General features: G+C 32.7%; 4 protein-coding genes across 6 annotated transcripts; 1 reads left to right on the top strand and 3 right to left on the bottom strand.

Moving 5' to 3' along the window:
- Positions 1 to 552: 552 nt before the first annotated feature.
- Positions 553 to 13,692, top strand: LOC146931063 (uncharacterized). 2 transcript variants are annotated; one of them, XM_085702555.1, is made up of 10 exons: positions 553 to 696; positions 855 to 1,038; positions 1,132 to 2,192; positions 2,331 to 2,411; positions 2,854 to 2,929; positions 3,030 to 3,120; positions 3,289 to 3,383; positions 7,709 to 8,272; positions 10,772 to 11,005; positions 12,812 to 13,692. In XM_085702555.1, the coding sequence occupies exons 1-3, from the start codon at positions 680 to 682 to the stop codon at positions 1,375 to 1,377; spliced, it is 447 nt and encodes a 148-aa protein (XP_085558681.1). In that variant the 5' UTR covers positions 553 to 679; the 3' UTR covers positions 1,378 to 2,192; positions 2,331 to 2,411; positions 2,854 to 2,929; positions 3,030 to 3,120; positions 3,289 to 3,383; positions 7,709 to 8,272; positions 10,772 to 11,005; positions 12,812 to 13,692. The 2 variants fall into 2 exon arrangements, with proteins under 2 accessions (XP_085558681.1, XP_085558680.1); XM_085702554.1 differs by having other exon boundaries at positions 2,331 to 2,929.
- On the bottom strand, positions 4,324 to 5,807 carry LOC146931065 (uncharacterized). The gene has a single exon (XM_085702552.1). The coding sequence runs from the start codon at positions 5,805 to 5,807 to the stop codon at positions 4,464 to 4,466; it is 1,344 nt and encodes a 447-aa protein (XP_085558678.1). The 3' UTR covers positions 4,324 to 4,463.
- On the bottom strand, positions 5,872 to 7,142 carry LOC146931064 (uncharacterized). The gene is made up of 2 exons (XM_085702553.1): positions 6,943 to 7,142; positions 5,872 to 6,823 (listed from the first exon to the last, which is right to left on the bottom strand). Exons 1-2 carry the CDS (start codon positions 7,140 to 7,142, stop codon positions 5,872 to 5,874), a joined length of 1,152 nt encoding a protein of 383 aa, XP_085558679.1.
- Positions 11,051 to 14,062, bottom strand: LOC146931062 (uncharacterized). Of its 2 annotated transcripts, XM_085702551.1 has the most exons (11): positions 13,926 to 14,062; positions 13,161 to 13,310; positions 12,782 to 13,049; positions 12,602 to 12,695; positions 12,391 to 12,515; positions 12,216 to 12,306; positions 11,989 to 12,130; positions 11,729 to 11,886; positions 11,512 to 11,632; positions 11,261 to 11,431; positions 11,051 to 11,170 (listed from the first exon to the last, which is right to left on the bottom strand). In XM_085702551.1, the coding sequence occupies exons 2-11, from the start codon at positions 13,308 to 13,310 to the stop codon at positions 11,066 to 11,068; spliced, it is 1,425 nt and encodes a 474-aa protein (XP_085558677.1). In that variant the 5' UTR covers positions 13,926 to 14,062; the 3' UTR covers positions 11,051 to 11,065. The 2 variants fall into 2 exon arrangements, with proteins under 2 accessions (XP_085558677.1, XP_085558676.1); XM_085702550.1 differs by lacking the exon at positions 13,926 to 14,062 and having other exon boundaries at positions 13,161 to 13,385.
- Positions 14,063 to 18,128: the final 4,066 nt, after the last annotated feature.

The following is an 18,128-nucleotide window of genomic DNA, read 5'->3' as shown; positions in this document are numbered from 1 at the left end:
GTATAGTTAAGAGTAACAAAAAAAAAATTTGAAGGAAGAGTAACAAATTTTTATTAGTAATATCTTCATAAAAAACATAATTATACTTATAATCAGTTATAGATAACATTTATATGTATACTTAAAAAAAACACGTAAAAAAATATATGTATGTTGTACTTGGACATTGTTGTAGGTTCATGATTTGGTTCTTAGTAATACACTTAACAACAATATAATTATTATGTTAACTGTTTATGTCAAATGCACTATATTATAATGTATGTAAACTTAATAAAGTGTGCATAATAGTACATCAGGAATCTTACTATCATGTGTACAAAAGAATCACTTTTTACATTCCACTGACTTCTACAGGACCCAACGAATCTCCACTATTCATTGTTTGTATTATGTTGGTTTTTTCAATGAGAGAACATGACTTTACATCCCACATGCATAGCTTTGTCTTGTTGTGTGTCTTTTTTCCACTAACCTGCAAATGTATGTATTCTTTTTATGCCATATTTTTTTTTTTTTTTTGAATCAACTTTTTATGCCATAGTTATTAAGTGTATTATTGGTTTTGCATGTATATATAACTATATAGTTAATAAGTTTGGTGTAAAATTGAAGTTGTGGTATTTGTTTATCCTGCTAAACTTGAAGAATTGAATCAAAACATATATTATCCTCAATTATGTCTTCTTCGTGCAGGTACGTAGTAAGTTAATGTTAATTTAATTATTGTAGTGCATGCATCTGTATTGTCTGAAAGTATGGTCAATGTGCTTTACTAATAAAAAAAAAGTTGTGACTTTGAGTACTTAATTTGAGATCAATTCCAGCATGTGATAGAGTTTGATACTGTGTAGTGACACGCTAGATCCGGATTATGCCAATTATCTTGCAAGCATTGATCCAGTTGGATTTGAAGAACATTTTGGTGTTATGAATTCTGATCGCACAACATCAAGGGAGAGTTTGATTGAGCATAGTTCTAAATATAATTGGCAGTTAAAGGTTGTAGAAGCAACAATGCTTTCAAAAAGTATTTTGGTAAGTACAAAAGGTAATAAATTTTTGTAATTAGTGGAATTTTTTAAATAAATTGCATGTAAAGTTGACAACAATATGAAATGATTATTGTAGAAATTGGCTAGGGAGATTTCAAAAAATTTCATGTATCCGACTCAGAAACTTGTGATGTTAATCGATGAAGAAATTGATTGGGCATATAATTGTAAGATCCTGAATGCTGCTGGTAACATGACTGAAAAGTTCTTAGGGCCAGGCTGGTATGAGTATGTCCAAGCAAAAAAGTTAAAGGTTGGAGAGCAATTGGATTTTATATATGATAAAGATGCAAATATAATAATTGTGAAAAAGGTAATTTAAGCAGAAGCAATGTTTGTTTATCAAATGATGTCTGTATTAGATGAGAAGTGTGTCAAGTGATCATAGTTTGTTGTGTAAGAAATAATGGTGATGTATCGTAGTGAATGGATGATGAATAATGTTAAGAGGTTAAATTATGATGTGATCATTGTGAAAGTTAATGTATATGTATAATGTATTATGTATTGTCCTCTCGATTAATGGTTTAATATTATGTGTAATGTAGGTTTGTTGTATAATATGTATAATGTAAAATATATTTTGGTTGACAAAGTTTCTTGGATGTTGTTTTTTGTCAATTTGAATGTTTGTAGGTAGGCTATCTATTCATAGTTTCATGTTTAACTTTGAATAATATAATGTTTTTTATGTGCCTTTAAGATTTTTGAATGTATACATTTAGTAGGTGTGTGACTTTAATGTATGACAGTGAACAGATATTGACTATAATGTGCTCCTTTAATTGTTCACTGGTATTTTGTTAGTCTATTTATTAGAGTTGCTGGAAATTATAGCAGTGTGAAAAGGATATGGAAGGTAAGTTGTATAATTTATAACATTACTCCACTCAGCTTTCATTTTGTCTGAAAAACAATCTTCCAACTATAAAGCTCAAATTCGTCATTATGAGGTAATTATAAAACTCTGTTATTATAATAATCTGGTCAGGAAAACTTGTTAAAATTCGATGTGAAATGTGCAGTGTTATTCATATACTATTGTCGATGCATTTGATGCATTTGTTAGTCTACAGATCTGGAACATTGGAGATATGGTTCAACAATACAACTGTTGAACAGGCAGAAGGAAAACAGGTGCAAAACAGGAATATAAATTTGACATATATTATCAGTCAATCTAGTGCAAAGAGTTGATGCATTTGAAAAGTTGAGTGAACAAATATTAAGACGGAATAAGTAAAAAAAAGCTCTGATGATGTTCATGATTTGCAGGCGTTGCTGTTGATACCAGCTCCACAGCTACTTCAAAAAGGGTACATTATGTTGATTCCTACAGAAATAGTAGCATGATATGTAAGTAACTCCAATACTTTGCAGGAAAATATGAAGAATAATATATAATACTAACATCTGATACATTAGTGATGAACATTTCAAGGCATAGCAGTTGATACCAGTTGGATTACTGCATAAAAATTATTAATAAACAATATGAGATGTACATAAAGAGTAGTATGAACTGTAAGTTATTATTATACTTTGCATGGAAATATGAGGAATAATATACTATACTAACCATTAATAAACATTTTGGAAAACTTCTTTGTAGACAACATTTGTAGTGCTGTCTTTGGCTTGTTTTTTCTCATCATGAATCAGTATCTTAATTCCCTTTTTGCTGGTCACTCTTGAGATCGCGACATATATTTGTCCATGACTGAAAACGTCTTTTGGTAAATATAGTCCAACCCAATCAAGGGACTGACCTTGTGATTTATTAATGGTCATTGAATAGGAAACAACGATTGGAAATTGTCTCCTACATAGTTTGAATGGCCATGGAGATTGAGAAGGTGACATATCCATACGTGGTATGTATATGATATTTCCATGATGTTTTCCACCCATAATCTTAGCTTCCAAAACATGATTAGCCATTTTTGTGACAATTAACCTTGTTCCATTACACAGGCCTTCAGATTGGTCAATATTCCTTAAGAGCATAATTGGACATCCAACTTTCAATTTGATTTGATGATTTGGAAGCCCTGAAGTACGTAAGGTACTAAGGAATTCTGGTGTCAAGACATCAGTTATGTTGTTATCATGTATTTCTGATCTATCTATTGAGTTAGCACTATTGTAGATCCTTTCATCTCCTACATTATTGAAATAGAACTTATTAGAATATAACACATATATAAAGTGATAAATCAGTGTTAATTTGCAGGGATAAAACATACAACCTGGCATGAGATCAAGTACATAGTCATTTATTTGATCAACAACCTCAATGGTGGATGCTAAAATTGCTCTGGACTTCAGGTATTCATAAGACTTGTAATTATCCAAAAAATTAGGATAAGTGCTTTGTATTATGGCAAGAATGGGATCATCAAAATCAGTGATTAGCATCTCCGTTGGTATTTGTATTTCAGCATACCCATCATTTGGCTCACTAATTTTCCCCTCCCCAACATTTAAAAGCCAATTTGAAAACTGAGCAATTTCTTCATTTTCTATAGAATTAGTACCATGCTTCAATCTCATATTTTTGGTTAAGGTTAGAACTTGACAATGATCCCAAATATATGATGCATTGATTGACGCATGTACAATATCTGAGCGATTACCTCTTGGTATCACAGGTAGGATTTGTCTAAAATCACCCCCAAAAACTATTACCTTTCCTCCAAAAATGGTCTCACACCTTTTTGTTGGAGTACTCATAATATCTTTGAGTGTCCTGTCCAGACACTCAAATGTGTATCTATGTGCCATTGGTGCTTCATCCTATATGATTAACTTAGTTTCCCTTAATAGTTGTGCCATATCACTGTCATGATCAATTTTGCAAGTGGAATTGTCTAAAGTTGGGACAGGCATTTTGAACTTTGAATGTGCAGTTCGGCCGCCAGGTAAGAGTAGAGATGCAATTCCACTTGTAGCCACAGTCAATACAATTTCATGCTTTGACCTTAATGCACTTGCCAAAGTACGCCACATATATGTTTTTCCTGTTCCACCATACCCATGCAAAAAGAAAACTCCACCTTTCTGATTTGTAACTGCAAGCATGATTTTTTCATAAATTTCCCTCTGTTCATCTGTTTCATGTAATTATAAAAATAAAAAAAATTAAGTATTTGACAGGACAATAACCTGTTTCAATATGAGGTGTAAAAGGTTGGCAATATTATGCATACATACTAAATTGCATACCTGTAAGGGATGTAAATAGTTCTTGGAACTCAGCTTTGAGGGCATCAATATTGTAGTTACGCTCATCATAAATGAGTCTATTCCCCAATTGCTCGAGAACATATCCATTTGGATAAGGTAAGGATGGAAAGTCTTTCAAAGTTCGTCTACTTGATTGCAACAACTTCTCAATCTCTATCAATGTTAAGTTTTGAATTTGTTCATCACTGAGAAGTAGTTCTGCAAACAGTTTATACAATATAAAGATAATGGTAGTGATGATAAATTTGTAAGAATTTTAGGCACAAAAAAATATAAATAATGTAAACCTTGGTTGTTAGCCAGTATACGTTGTTCCCTTAAGATTCCATCAGACAACCATTGTATAGTTTTCTGCCATACATGTTGTGGCCGATTCATTGTTCCTGCTAATAGCATAACAACAAATAATCTTCTTAAGAAATAACCTGAGCCCCATTGATATGCTTCTCTAACGGCACCAATGAATTCCTTATCATCATTTAGGAATCCCATTGCAAAACAGGCCTCCCTAAAAGTTAGATACTGTACATCACCAACTTTCCGTATTTCTTCATATGTTCTAGGCCCTTTAACAACTGTCAACATCAACCTCAAATGGAATAGTTCTCCAGTTGTTGGTGGGACCCAAATCAGTCTACCAATAGTAAAACCCCTCTTCCTTGGCGTCCAAATTCTGTTCTTTTTGTTATAAACAAACTTGGTGACAAATTGAGCATATGTAAGTTCTCTTGCTGCCTGATAATCTTGATTTGCTTGTAACCAAGCAGTGAACATTGATTCAGTTACACTTGCTTTTTCAAGAACATTCTCCATTGAAGAATGATCAGTAAAGTAAATTGCTTTCTCGCCAACACAATGAAAAAACATCCGCTCAACTGCTGGTTTCCTACCATGTATTGAAAAAGAAAATATTCTCCAACATGCTTCACATGGAGAAATATATCTACAATCAAGATATTGCTTGATTTCATCAACAGGTTGTTGAGGTAATGTGTTTTGTTGTTGAGAAGGTACAATTCTAGCTGCAATACGATCATATCCTTTGTGGATGTACTTGAAAAGGTATTTAATTGATGAACTTTGATTACACCACTCCATGTTTATGTGACCTTGGTATTTCAACAACAAAGTTGTGTTGTATGGAACAACATGTCTATTGTCTAAAACAATACCATTTTTCACTATGGTATGAGTGTTGGAACTTCTTTTGTAAACAGGGTAGCCATCTTGATCAACAATGGTTTGTTCAATGAACTTTTTGGGAAAGTACTTGGAACATTTGTTGTTTTTCATGCATGGTGATCCCAATCTAGCTAAACCACAAGGACCATGTATCATGTGACTTTTGACCAAGTTGTATAGCTCAATATGTTTCTTTGGATCAGGGATTTCAGCCGAAATGATCTTATCAATATCTTCAGGTTTAGGATATTTACTTGATGGATGTAAGAAGATGAGAATGTGTGCATGTGGTAAGCCTCTTTTCTGAAATTCAATGGTGTACATATCTGTGTTTAAAAAAGAACAGTTTTATTAAAAATTGATAATGCCAAAATCTTAACAGTAGCTATTATATTAATGAATTGAGATAAATATGTTGCTTACATGCCAACACCTGTCCTAGTACGTGTCTTTTGGTGAGATCTTTGATCAACTCATCAAACTTTATTTTGAAAACCCTTGAAACAATATCGGGACGGTCTTGTGGCTTCAAGTTGTATTTTCCAAGTTCTCTAGTGATTTCAGGCCAGTTTGGATTACATGTGAATGTAATGAAAATGTCTGGAAAACCAAGAACACTGGATATTGCCATACCATCAAAGTAAAGTTGGTCCATATATCTTTTACTTCCTACAAAGGTTGATGGCAACACAACTCTTTTTCCTTGCATTCTAGGTTGACCTTGGTTATTTGCAGCTCCTGATTCACTTAGTTGTCTATATTTTCCAACTCGTAACTTCGACTGATTTCTTCTTAGCCAGTTCAGCCGTTCAGACTCCATCATTGCATATCCATCAACCACAAACTGTTGGAGTAGTCTTCTGGACAATAGCAATGTCATTGCCTCGTACTTTCTTGATTGAATTCTAAAGGAGAACCAATTTTTGATTGTCAGCCTGTTTCTTCCTGTAACCACAATATCATCCTTGTATTTTAGCATTATGCCTAGACGATATCCATCTTCTCCATAAGGAAACAGGAGTGGATATTGAAAACCAAGGTAACTTGCATGGAATTCATCAATTCGCTGCAAACTACCAGTTTGTCCTTGCAATATGATGTCTCTATGAGAAGCTGAGTCAATATCTCCAACTATAAGTGCGGCTACCTCAGAAACGGTTGGTTTGTTGTATATCCGTCCATCAGTTTTCCGATCAGCAATGAGCTTCAACTTGACATCTTGAACAGGTCCTTGCTTCAAGGTATCTCTTGCCATTCTGAAAGCTTTAGCATGAACATTGTTTTTATCCAACATTGATTTTAAATCTTTCACAATGTTGACATCAATTTCTTTATTGTTGCTGATCAGGAAAACAGAATATTATTAGATTTCAGGTTAGGTGATAGATATATAAGTAAAAGATAATTATTACTATTGTGAACTGGATGTAATAAAGAATAGTGTTGTAGTTGACATAACCTGAAAGTACCAATTCTATTTTTGATTTCATTATCAGTGTCATAGATATACAACTGAGCAAATTTTGGACGTTGTCCTTTTAAGGGTAGCATGCTGCCAATCCTATGACATGTCTGGCCTTGCATTCTTAAAATAGGTGGACCTCTCCCTTTCATTGTTTGGTCATCCATATTCATACCTGGTGAAGTAAATGAGAACATGGCATTGTAAGTTCTTGCATTAGCTTGATAATTCTTGCTCTGTGTGCCTTGGTTCTGAGATAGTAAGTTTTGAAGTAGTTGTGGAGGTTGTTCTAATTGAGGTAGTTGTACTTTGCCAGCAGCACAACATAATTGAAATTTTGGATTAGAAGTGTTCTTAGATTTCTGTTTCCTTTCTTGATACCACATTAAAGCTCCACATTGCTGACACTCCCATACAGGATCTCCTATGTCACCATATACTATGGCAAAAAAAGAAATACCTGAAGATTAATATTAGAATTGTTGAAATGAAAAATGAAATAATAAAAAAATGTCTGTAACCTAAGACTAAAAGTTACCTCCCAAGATATTTCCATCGATGTCTTCAATCTCTTCATCAGTAGAATTAGATGACTGAGTATCGTCACTGTCATCAGAATCTGAAGATGCATCATCATTTCTGTTTTCATTTTGTTGATTGGTGTTTGACTGATTTGTGAACATTTTATTGAAATAATCAACATCAGTTGATATATTGGTAGGTTTGTTTGTTCGTTCACATGTTGGATTTTCAATTGTTTCAGGAAGGGCAGATGTTTGGTCATCAGAAATTATGGTTGGTGATGTATGTTTATTTCTATTGGTAGGCTGAAGAGGAATATTGTCAGTTGATGCTGTAGCATTATGTTTACTTTGAACTGGTTTTGATGATGTAGCAAACTCTGAGGCTGTTTTGGTTTTCTTATTGACTCTGACATTGGTTGCATCATCAACATATGTCGCATTTCGCTTTGTTATTATTATAGGAGCATGAACAGACTCTGAAGGTGTTTTGGTTTTATTATTGACTGTGACATTGTTGACCTTGGTTCCAGCATCAATAACTTTGGCAGCTGAGGGTGTTTTGGTTTTGTTATTGACTCTGACAGTGGTTGAATTATCAAGAAATGTCGCATTCCGCTTGGTACATGCTTCAGGTGCATGAATAGATTCTGAGGGTGTTTTGGTTTTCTTATGGACTTTGACATTGTTGACCTTCTCCTTGGTTGCATAATCAATATCTTTGGCATTGAGCTTGGATGTGGTAGGAGCGTAATTGGAATCAATATGGTCTGTTTCAGAAAACTTATTTAGCAAATTTATACCAGGTATGTTTCTCTTACTCCTGCAAGCAGTATTAAACTTATTATAAGGGATATTTGAAGAATGGGTTTGATTGGTTTCTTTTGATTTAGAACTTGATTCTAAGATTGCTCTGATTGTAGATTGACTTTTGACTGTGTTTGAGTGGTCATGTAAGAAACGTGTTGATGTAGTCTGAACATGGTTCTGTGTGGCAATTTTCTTGTTATTGCTAATGTTGGTAACACTGAGCAGGTGGTCAGCATTGCGCTTTGTGTTTAGTTTCTGAGTGGTTTTAGATGTTGTAGGTTGAATGTTCTCACATAAGTTTCTGCTCTCAAACCCTGAATGAGAAGTACTGGTTGAAACATTTTGTTTAATAGGAAGGTTAGGCACATTAGTATGGGAAGTGATATTCCTATTAAGGGAGGAGTAAGTAATATCAGAAAGAGGGGTATTAGTTGAATCCTTTAATGATACAGATTTCTTATTTTTCTTCACACACAACCTCCTTTTCTGTCTAGCCTGAGATGTTTTAGCATCAACATTGTGGTTATTGTGATCCATAACCTGATAGAGTAACATACATGGTCAAGTAAAATACAGACTGAGAACATAATGGTGTTGGCACTGATAGCTGGCTACAGAATAGTATATAACCAATGATAAGAGTAATTAACTTTAATTGTCACTGATCTTTCTTATGTTTATGTCAGATTATATAGAAGTTAATCACTTAACTTATTTTAGCAGGTTCATAAAAAATGATGTACTAAGTTAAAAATTATGATTGGGTATAGATGAACCAACATTATAGAATGAGGTAATAAGAGTAAACAGAAGATTGCAGTTCATATTTAATGTTGAACATGACTGCCGGTTGTAGAGGTATATAGTTAAGGATAGCAATGTTAGGGGAATCATGTTTTCAGTTTACAATAAATATGAAGAAATATGTAGATAAAAGAAAATGAATCAAACCTGACAGTGAATGTTGATGATAAATGAAGTGTGGAAGGAATTATAAATGGATATTAAAAAAAAACATGGTAATGTATTAAGTTTATATGAGGTATTTCAGAAGTTGGGGAAGGAAGTAGCAATGTAACTTTTCAAATAGCTGGATAATTGCAACTGTTGAGATCTGTCAACATAAGTGTGACTTCTAATATAATTGAATTCAAAGTTTTTGCAAACTAATTGTTACACAAACAGTGCAATAAACATAATAATAAAGTAATAAGTTTTGTAGCCCTTGAACAACACAATTGTATAGAATGGCAGGGCATGTAGGTCTCTCACATTATAACTTGTAGTACCATTACTGGCTACGCATTAAATGCAAAGGTTAGCATAGAAACATTGGTTTGTATGAGATGTCTTGTTAAAAACAGGCTGCTTTACAATAAAGCAGGCTATAAATTGTGCTGCAATTCATGTTAGGTAGGCTGGAAGATGGTATTATATAACTTGTGTGCTAAAGTACTTTCTAAATATTGAGTATCATAAAACAACCTTATTAGTAAATTTGCTTCCTAAAGGTAAGATAAAATATCATATATCCTTGAGCCTATTTTTTAAAACAATAAAGCATGATCAATGTTGATATGGTTGATGTTTATAGTTAACATTAATAATATGCATGAGTATATAGATATCTTGATGTAATAAAGTGATTTGAGTAACCATAGGACATATTGTATTATGGATTTTACTGAAAATGAAGATTACTACTGATTCATTGGAAATAAACATGATTAATAATGTAAAGTGGTTTTATGGATGATCTACTTAACCAATATTTTGTTATTTATGTGCCTTTAAGATTTAGCAAGACATAGTAGTTATATGAGTTATGCTAAGTTATATGAGTTGTACATTAATAATCTGAGATATTAATGTGCTGGATAGAGTAGTTTTGACATAGAACAGTCCCTAGATATAATATGAACCCTTTATCACTAAACATATAACGGTTTCTGATAGCATAATACATAATACATATGTATGAGTTTACTTGGAATTCATAGTCTATCCAAGTTGATTGACATTTAGGTTACATAACATAGGTAGAAATCAACTTGGATAATCGGATAGGAATAGTGGATGTAAGACAATCCGAATCATGCACATTATAAATAAATACACAAGGGTTTCAGATAGCATATTAGTGATAAATATGTCTGGAATAACTTGGAATATATAGTCTATCCAAATTGATTCATATTTAGATTACACAACATAGCATTCAAGTTAGGAATAGTGGATCCCAGACAATCTGAATTAGAAACATTATAAATAAAGACATAAGGGTGTCTGATAGCATAATAGTGATAAATATGTCTGGAAGAACTTGGAATTCATAGTCTATCCAAGTTGATTAAAATTTAGATTACATAACATAGGTAGAAAGCAAGGAAATTAATTATATAGGAATAGTGGATGTAAGACACCACACAACAGGTAGACTTATTTTTTCTCTTGTTTAATGAGCCTGACTCTTTTTGATGATGATTGCTTTGCAGGAGTGATCTCATCAGTGGTGTCTGGTTGGGCACTGTTATTAGGTGGTGCAAGTTGTGCAGGGGTAGCTTCAGCAACAGACTTGAGGTAATTAGGAGTGAGTTGGCTGAGTGATTCATAATTCTGGCTAGCATCAACTGTCTTCATTTTGCTTAGAGGTGTGATCTGGTTTAGTGAATCAGGATCATACTCAGATGATGCAGACATATCATGCTGAATTAAATTTAAATCAACAGGTTAGATGGTATTCTTAATTCTTTTAATAACATAACATCTGATAATGTTCATTGATGCACTTAAACGAAATAACTTACAGTTGAAACTATGTGATCATTATCTTGAACTTGTATATCACCAATTGTGTCATCAGTTGGATCATCCTGAACATGTACTGATGCAGGCTGCATATTGTATACAACATGGTTTATACATAATGACATAAAATTAAAGGTGGATATTATTTATTAGTTTCAGACAAATAGTTAGTTTACCTGATAATTGGGAAACTTAGTTATGACCTTAGCAAATAACTCAGGCTCTACTTCCAAACAAACAACTGAAAATGTTTTCCACCTAGGTTGCCACTTGACTTTAGCAACAAAGTTTTTTCCAGCAAGGCCATCTATCATCAGAGGATACTCTAAACGATTAGTTATACCAGCCTGTAATGATCAAATAGATAGATATAAATGAAAATTGTAATGAAGACACATCTAATTTACATACAATATTATGAATGTACCTGAATCATGTTTGAGCGAAGATGAGAAGCAGAAACTCCCAACAATTGAGTGACTTCACGATCCCAGAACACAAAAGTGGCCACTTCTCCTTCATAGGAAATTTCCATCTCTAGCTTGTATCTGTGATCATTCTCAGATTAGATGGGGTTAATTATGATTAGGCAATAAAAAATGTACCTAAAGAAATATATTGAAATTAAAGTATAAGTTATTTACTTGACTATTTCAGTCTCAGTGTTGTGGCCATCTTCACATGTATAAGGAGCATTGTCACCCTTAGCAATTTTGGGGCACTTGTGACAAGCAAAGTAGTACCAACCATGTCTAGTGGATTTGACTTTCTCAATGGTAGCAGCAGTAACACAATAAGTAATCTGGACATAATGTGTACAACCAAGATGAATATAAGCAATATTATATAATTGCAAAGATTAAGAAGTTAAGTGATATAAGTTAAAATAGTTTAGAGCGGATACCTGGTCCAGCTGGATAATGTTAGCTATTGGCAGAATCATATTATTAGAAAGGAAATCTTCTTCAGAAGTTAGCTGTGAACTTGAGTAAGATTGGGTACACATAAGTTGGCTTTGGGACTGACTCACATCATCTTTAGGCAAGCTGTGGCAGAAGCAATAAGTTACATCTAACATAATAGTAACTAAAGTGCATTTGAAAAAGACTGATAGTACTGAAAATAACAAACCTGCCCTTGAAGTTGTTAATCTCAGGGAGGTTGTCATTGATAAATAACCTGGTGTAGCCGTAAGTGTTTGAAACAGTTAAGGGGTAACGTCCTGAGTATTTGAAAAGTTTAGTCTAAGTACTAAAATAGTAGTTCTGTAAAATGTATGCCATATGCGGTTTAAAGAATGAGTTACCTTCTTCTTTGATCTTGGCATACTTAAGCATTACAACAACTGGTCCACCCTGCTTCTTGTCACCCATGTATTTAATGAACTTCGCAGCATAATCCTCCCATAAAGTGCAGTTGAGAGTCATGTCACTACAATTTTCCAATATAAGCACATAAGTTAATAAGGTATCCAAGTTCTAAATACATAGTTGATTAACATATTGGTAATGATATACCTAAGATCTCTCATAGTGAAATTGACTTGCAGTTTTTTGCCACTTCCTTCATTAAGTTGACAGCAACCCATGTCCTGAACAACTCCAATAACATCTTGAAAACAATAATAATGTGCATTAGATTAATATAAGAAAATAATTATATCAACTATTTTATTTTTTGTATAAACTTGTACTCACTAACTAATAAATCAGGTTTCCATTTTCCAGCTATGATTTCAGCAAAGGACTTGAATTTGATGGCAGGAGCAGGAATGTTATGCACATTTACATCAACAGCAGTAGTTCCACCAGTCCACTTCAAGTGAAACTTATGGTCAGAGGCTTTGAAAGTTAAGTTATTAATCATTACTTGAAAGTTACTTAATACGTAGGTAGTATTTGGCTCTAGAATTTTGTCAGAATTCGCTTTGTAATCAGTTGGAACAACCACTTGAACATCATGACCCTAACATGTAAAAACATAAGTATTAAAAACATAATAAACTTTGTATGCAGTTCGAACTCAAACAGATGTACGTTTTCAACCATTGTAAATAGTTGTTCGAAAATACATCACCTTAGAATCAACAATAACCAGTTCCAAGTGTTCCTTTCCATTCTTAACCACTGTCCATTTGTCTTGGACTCGAACTGCTAACTTCCAGAAATCCTTTTTGTCTGTGATATCACCAATGAATTCCAGTGGTCTTTCCTTAATCAAATCCATCTGAACAACAACATAAGGTTCATTATAGGAACATGTTGATAACAAACAAAGGTTAAAATAATGAGTGTTGAACATCAGATGCCTTGAAACTTAAACTTATGATCAGATGCCTTGAACATCAGATCATTGTTCAAGACTTGAAAGTTACTCAAGAGTGTAAGTATTGTTTACTTCTAAAGACATGGATAACACAAAATATAACTTTAATGTCTGTTAATAGAGATTTACAAACACAAACATAAAGAACCATAAACAAAGTAAGGACCTGTCCTGATAAAAGTATAAACTTGAAAGAAGAAAAAAAAAAGACATTTTTATCATAAATTTGTAACACACCTAAAGATTGTGTAAGATAAAAGACATTTTTATCATAAGTTCGTAACACACAAGAAGGGAAACCCATTTCAAAGAAAATCCTAATGTAAATCATGATTTTGGTTCACAAATTCATGTTTTTGCAAGAGTTAACCATAAAAAAATATGATCTTTTAGAAAGATTTGACCTTTTCACATTTAGCATAGAACTTTAGGTCAAAAAGATGTGTTTGATATAAAACACAAATATGAAAACGGAAACATACATTTAAAAGAATAAAGGAGAAGGACGAATCTTACCACATAAATGCAGTTTTTGCTATGTTCTTGAGATGAGTTAGAGAGAAGTTCAAGTTTGAAATAACCTAATGTATCAAGAGAGATAGTAGAGATGTGTTATAGTAAGAGTATTGAGAAGTGTGAAGTATAGATTGGAAAGGTCTTCTGACATTAGATTTTTTTTACAAAAGGGTACTTTTCACTTTTTTGTCAACCGAACAGTGTAGTAGTGTAGTTAGATTGGGATGACAATGAAATTGGGTAAGAGAAAACAAAGAAACTAATTGGAAACCAGTACTTACATGACATCATTATTGTTAGATGATGTAATTTAGTTACAAAAAACATTATTTAGACTCCTTTTACCCTTAACTAGGAGACGTGGCTGATTTGTAAGCAAGGGTAAAACTTGGTTTTCCACAGCATAGTCTTTTCTTATATTAAGGGAGATTTTTACTAATGGATTCCTTAACCGTTACCTTTAGGGCACTGGTTAGCAAAACTCTTAAGGAGAATGTTAACTAGTGCCCTTGGGGCATTGGTTAAAGTACTAAAATTAGTAACTTTGCAACAAAAAATTGTGTAATTATTGCTAAGACAAAAGTAAAAACTTGCATTTCCAAGACATAATTTCTACTAATGGATTCCTTAATCATTGCCCTTAGGGCACTGGTTAGCAAAACCCTAGTATTAATTAGGAGTATGTTTAGGAAAAAATAATAAATGCAATCTAGTAATTTAAAAATGGAAAATGCTAACTTGTGCCCTTAAGGCACAAGTTAATAATCTAAAGATAGAAAAAAAATTATTGTAAATTGCACATTCCATAGTTTTCTTCTCCTTCATCCACCAAAGAGGGGTGATTTAGGATCAATTTTTGACCCAAAATCACCCCTCTAACTCGTTTTATATTTCCCTTTTATTGAAATAAGTGATTTTCACATCTTCTTTGTCTCTTTCGTGATTTCGTCGTCTTAATGCGACATTGTTTTTTTCGTCGTCTTTGTGTGACCTTGTTTGTCTTTCTTGTTTCGTTCAAGTATTTGTTCGATTCAGATTGTCATATCAGCTTCGATCCAGTGCAGATCAAATCAATGACTTTGGAGTCCTCAACGTTGCAGATCCGGAGACATGGGTATTCTGGAGACTTAAATATAGTCATATGTGTAGGCTTTAGTACTTTGCCGTTTAATGTGAGTTTGTTCACAAATTCATCCTTTTTTTTAGCGAATTTTCATTGTATCGATGTACTCTATCAATTTGAATGAATGAATATTTATTTTTCTAAAAAAAAAATGTTTTAGAAATTTAAAATCTTATCTTTTCATGACTATTTATGTTTTAATTTCATTTTTAACTTCTTAACTTGTTCCCTTAAACACAAGTTAGCATGACCTTTTAAAAATTTGTTTATATTTAGGGATAAATTTTTAATCAAATAGATGTTTTGTTTCCTTTCACAATTACGGATTAAGAGAGTCATGCTCCAACCAGTGTCACAGTTTGTCCTTTTTTACAATAAATTTTTTATTGATTAGTCTATGCAAAAACTTTTGTGCACCAAATAATTATGGGAAGGTTTCTAACAAAATACTACATATTGATAAAAGTTATTTTTTTTCTCTCTAAATTATGGAAACTACAATATAAACTTTGCAAAATGACTAACAAAATTCAAACATGGAACTTGAAGATTCAAAACCTCTATTTTTTTTTTTTTTTTTTGGTACAATCAAAACCTCTATTTTTATCGCTATATCAATCAATCCCTTGAAACTTACTCTTCCATATAAAAATGTTAATATCATTTAAAATATTTGTTTAAACATAATTAATAATAAAAAAATCTCATAGAATTGACGTGTAAATGGTCTTATATGAAGCAAGCATTCTAATCAGCAAAAACGATTTCAGTAAAACATAAATAACTTGATCGCTATTATAAATAGAAATTCACATTTTAAATAGACAACAAACATTATTTATTGGATGAATCTAAAATGTAAATTTTATTTTAAAATAGTAACCGGAGAGTGTAAATCTTGGTGACGGTAAACACCATTTTTTTACAAGAATAGCCATGTTTGTTGTACAAACAATTAAGTTATTACTTGATACAATTAAATGGATACCTGGAGGTATGTATCAAGGACTCGTTTCCAATAAAATTGCTAAGTTAATATGCATCAAATCTAATCGTTGCGCTTTTTTTTTTGTACAAAAGAGGGCAAAGCCCATTGTTGCGCGTTTTTTTAATGTAAAGAAGATATATTTGTGGGCATAAATTGCAATTAAATGCGAATTGAGAATGCTAACTTATTTCAATCCTAGGAATAGAAATGCACACACGTTAACGCAGTAAAAAGAATGGACAGTTTGTATCCAAAAAAAAAAAAGAACGGACAGCTGTTAAAGCCTTAAAAAGAGCAGACAGACCAAATGTTGTTTCTACAAAGTCGACGTCAAGAAAAGCTTTTGAGTTACTAGAACAAATATTATTTTACTTCCTTCGTCTCATATATGTTTGTCTTTATGAGGGGGGAGACAGAAATGTGTTCTACACTCTTTTTACCTTAACCATGGTTTTATCCCATTGAGTTTTCCTAGTAAAGTTTTTAACGAGTCAGATTATAACACAAAAGGATGTTGTACTCTTTTTCCTTCGCTAGAATTTTTTTCCCACCGGGTTTTTCCTCTAGTAAGGTTTTAATGAGGCATATCCTCGATAGACATCCAATGGGGAGTGTTATGAATATTATAGTATGAACATCCAAAATTTCAACAAACCCATTTCATTAAAAACAATAATTTCAATAAAGAAAAACCAGTTACGAACAAGAAAACAGAACATCAATTATATTGGGGAACAAAGCTAACAAAGAGAGGAAATGACGAACCTGAGATTGCACAGAACATAGATGTCAAACATGAGACGGAGAGAGCGAATAAACCGTGAAATCGCAGAGAAGGGAACGATGATGTCAGAGATTAGAAGGAGATAGTGATTGAAACAAGAGAGCCTTCAGTGGAGTAGATCGAGAGAGTGAGATGGAAGTTGGGGATATTAGGGTTTCAAGGGGAGAAAGATGAACGAGAGAGAGAAAGTTGAATGAATCTAGTCTAGGTATTGAGCTTTTTGATGCTTTTATCTTAAATGATTTTTTATTTAAATTAATATATTAATCGTGACAGAAAATCTTTCTTACTAAAGCTTGTCTGATCAAGCTATTGTTCACCTTAATATTTTCCCTCCATCACCCAAACATTTAATTTTCATTAGTGCTTTTCCTACTCATCAAGCTAAGTTCAATTTTTAAATTTCCCTCCCACAACATTTGCATTCTGCGGATGCATGTACCTAAGGAATGTGAATGATGACATTTAATATACTCTATCCTCATTTCTATGTTTCCAACGTGACTGTTATTGTTCTCATGCACATACAGTATTATTCTACTCTCTTTCCCATGCCCATATATACATGTGTCATATATATATGTGTGTGTGTGTTCGTTCTGGTTACATTTTGTTAAATTTACACTCCAAACTTTATTAATTAAGGCCGATGCATGTACATGTATGACATTTACTACCATTCCCACTCCACTATCTATTCCCAACATATCTCTTATATCTTCCATGTAAATTAATATCAACCCTATTTCCCATGCATATATGCATTGCACTACATGTTCTCTATATATACGTGTGTTGTGCTAAGAACTTCATTTGCATTTACCCTTCACACTTCACATCTGTCACATATCTATTACTTTTACTTTTAATCCCAATTGCTGTGTCGTTTTTACTTTTAATCCAAATGACTTTTTTTGTAACTCATTGTTTTTATGTTTATTTGTGCTAGCACACGGTTGATTCGGAATCCAGTCATGGAAATTGGCAAAATTATCAATTCACTTCGATTGAAGTATTGGACATATATTGAGGAGCTGGGGCCGATTCTTTGTACAATACTTCCAAATAATCCAATTGCAAATGAGAGCTTCCTGTAAAAAAAAAGTTCAGTTCTACATTGTTTTATGTTTTGTAGTTTCTGTTTCAACGTTAATTGTTCTTTTAAACATGAATCTTTTTATTCTTAAGAAGAACATTCTAATTGTTTTTTGATCAATTATTTTAAATTACACCTATTTCTCATGTATTTTAATTCTTAAGAAGAAATTCTAATTGGTTTTTTATTACTTTCCTTTATCTTTCAAATAG

The sequence above is a fragment of the Medicago sativa genome, chromosome 4 (genome assembly GCF_051527215.1).
Source record: "Medicago sativa cultivar Bolivia chromosome 4, Bolivia_mono, whole genome shotgun sequence".
Taxonomy (NCBI): Eukaryota; Viridiplantae; Streptophyta; class Magnoliopsida; order Fabales; family Fabaceae; genus Medicago; species Medicago sativa.
The sequence above is the reverse complement of the archived record's forward strand: the minus strand, read 5'-3'. Positions and strand labels throughout refer to the sequence as shown.